Genomic DNA, 2,644 nt, shown 5'->3' with positions numbered 1-2,644 from the left:
TTATGAAAAGGGAAAGATGGACAAAAGTTCACTTGCTGAGGGCAGTGAGTCCCCCAGGACCGTTCAACTAACATTGCATAAGCCGGGGGGGGGGGCACAAATAAGGAGACACATGCACACTCTTGAGCACACACAGGAACCAGGACACATGGCAACTTTTGAATTATTTTATTCACATAGCTTGGCTTAATATACAGGCACTTCTGCTAATGAGGTGTCCCAGGCCTCTGGCTCCTGCCTGAGTCAGTTGCCCATCTCCGAGCCTTCTGAGGATTAGTGCTAGTAATGTCACACACAAAATGGGGAGTTGGTGTGGGGGATGGGAAGGCAAGAGGGGAATCCATCTCTGTCCAGGGCTTCAGATGGCAGCAGCCTGGGTTCCCTCAACCCTTGTGGAGCCCGGAGCTGCTGTTTCTGAAAACCCCACACTGGGCAGTCGGACCCTGAATCCACCTTCTTCCCGGTCCCTACTCCCACTCCGGGCCTTGGGGCTTAGGGACACCCTGGGAAAGCGGAATTTGGGTGACTTCTCCCCAACTGGGGACTTGGAAGTTGTTTCACCCTCTTGTCCCTTAGAGACTTTGGAAGGGGAAGCCAAGCCTACACGAGGCAATCGGACCCTGACCCGACCCCGGCGACCAGAAGCTCCTTCCCCACCGCCCTCTTCCTCCTCCTCAGGGCTTGGAGAGCCTTCTCCAGAGACCGCCTCACTTTGGCTGAAGCCCACTCTGGGCAGCCTGAGCTTTGGACTCTTGGCCTTTTCTCCGCCTTCCACTCCTTCCTTAGCCCTCACCAGACCAAACAGGGGCAGCCGAACCTTGAGTTTGTGTCCAGCATCCCCATCGCCCTCAACCACTTGGTACTCAGCATGGCTACTGACTGGGGAAGTGAGTTCCACATCAGGAAGCTGGAAGGTGCGCTGCGCCCTGGGGTCCTCGTGCTCAGTACCCTCTCCTTTGCCTCCTGCACCCAGGGTGGGCAGCTTCAGCTTCAAGCCACCCTCACTCTTGGCTGCTTCACCAGCCTGGGCTTCATGGCTCAGCCCGACATCCAGCTCTAGCTGGGGCACTGTGACTGTGGGCATCTTGAAGATGCCCTCACCTACTAAGAGATCACCCTCTGCCACCTGGGTTCCAGGCAGATCCAGCATCACCTGGGGCACCTGGACCCTAGAGCCTGCTGTGCCCTCTGCAGATGAAGCTGCAATTTCAGTTCCTGCCTCGCGAAAGCTGGTCAGTTCTACCTGGGGCAGTGAGATGCCCAGGGTGGGCACCCTTAGCACTCCCTCTTGGCCCTCTGCCACCGCCTGCCCAGTGGTGGACACCTTCGGACCTGATGGCTTCACTCCACTGGTGCCAGCTTCTACCTCCTGAGTTCCTGGTGTGACCAGTTCTACCTCAGGAATCTTAAGCTGACCAGCTATGGCCTCCAGTTTTTCGCTAGGGCTAACACATCCATCCTCAACTTCTACTTCCTTCCCTCGGGACAGTCCAAAAGAGGGCATCTTAAGCTTTGGCATCTTCACCTTCCCATCCCAGCCCCAGCCTTTTCCCTCAAGCTCAGCTTCCCCTGCCACTAGTACTTCAGCTTCCGAGTCCCGGCCCTTCACCCCAAACTTGGGCAGTGCAAACCTGGGCCCCTTGGGCTTGCTCTCAACCCCTGCTACCTCCGCTTTGCCTGAGGGCAGATGAGCATCCAGGCTGAGCTGTGGGATGGACAGGTCCAGGGCAGGCAGCATCCCTGCTTCCCCAGCTCCCTTCGCTTCAGCTTCCGTCCCAGTTCGAGCTTTGGGGAGTGAGATGGCAAACTTGGAGACCTTCAGCTTGGTGGCTCGTCCAGGCCCCTCCACCTCAGCCTTGACCGCTTTGGGTCCCGAAAGTCCAAATTTGGTCAGCGAGAACTTGGAAGTGGGTTTGACTTTCAATTCTACCATCTCTAGCTGCTCTTTCTCAACTTCAGCCGTGGGCAACTGTGGCGTTACAATCTCCACAGAGGGCACCCGGAAGCCCACCTCTCCAACACCTGCTGCCACCCTGGGGCCCTCTGGCTTCTCCACTTTGACCAAGGGGGCTTCTTGGACGCGTTCTTCCAGGCCCAAGGCCCCAGGCAAGTCAAGCTCCACAGAAGGCAGAGAGAGGGAGGGGACACTAACGCGAGTCACCTCACTGCCCACCTCCGGCTGCAGACAGGGAAGTGTCATGAGTTTACCTGGAAGCTCAATACCTGCCTCACTGGGCTTGCCCACCTTCCCTAACTTGGGCAAGGTCACCTTCGGCAACTTGAAACTAAATTCAGTCCCTTCTGCCTGCTCCACGCCTACGGCTTTTCTCTGCACCTCAGAAACTGTGGACAACTTCATCTCTGGCACCTTAGGAAGATGCACCTCTGGGACTTGTGGCACTTGAATTTCAGGCAGTCGCATGTCTGATACTTTAGGAAGCTGCAGCTCTGGGAGGTGGACGTCGGGCACTGCCATCTCGGGCACTTTGGGCAGTTTTATTTCTGGAAGCTTCATTTCAGAAAGTTTCACGTCAGGCACTTTGATCTCTGACACTTTGGGCAGCTGAACTTCCGGGAGCCGAACGTCGGGCACGGCCACCTCGGGCATCTTAGGAAGCTTCATCTCCGACACTTTGGGCAGCTG

At 56.7% G+C, this 2,644-nt stretch overlaps 1 protein-coding gene across 1 annotated transcript in view; it reads right to left on the bottom strand.

The window, feature by feature from the left end:
- Window positions 1-283: 283 nt before the first annotated feature.
- Prx (periaxin) overlaps window positions 284-2,644 on the bottom strand; it is a 14,300-nt gene continuing 11,939 nt past the window's right edge. Inside the window, exon 5 of the mRNA XM_005371593.2 lies at window positions 284-2,641. Coding sequence (XP_005371650.1) covers window positions 359-2,641 — 2,283 coding nt within the window. The 3' untranslated portion in view covers window positions 284-358. The remainder of the gene's footprint in view (window positions 2,642-2,644) is intronic.

The sequence above is a fragment of the Microtus ochrogaster genome, unplaced genomic scaffold (assembly GCF_000317375.1).
Source record: "Microtus ochrogaster isolate Prairie Vole_2 unplaced genomic scaffold, MicOch1.0 UNK115, whole genome shotgun sequence".
Classification (NCBI taxonomy): domain Eukaryota; kingdom Metazoa; phylum Chordata; class Mammalia; order Rodentia; family Cricetidae; genus Microtus; species Microtus ochrogaster.
This window is presented reverse-complemented; position numbering and strand designations above follow the sequence as displayed.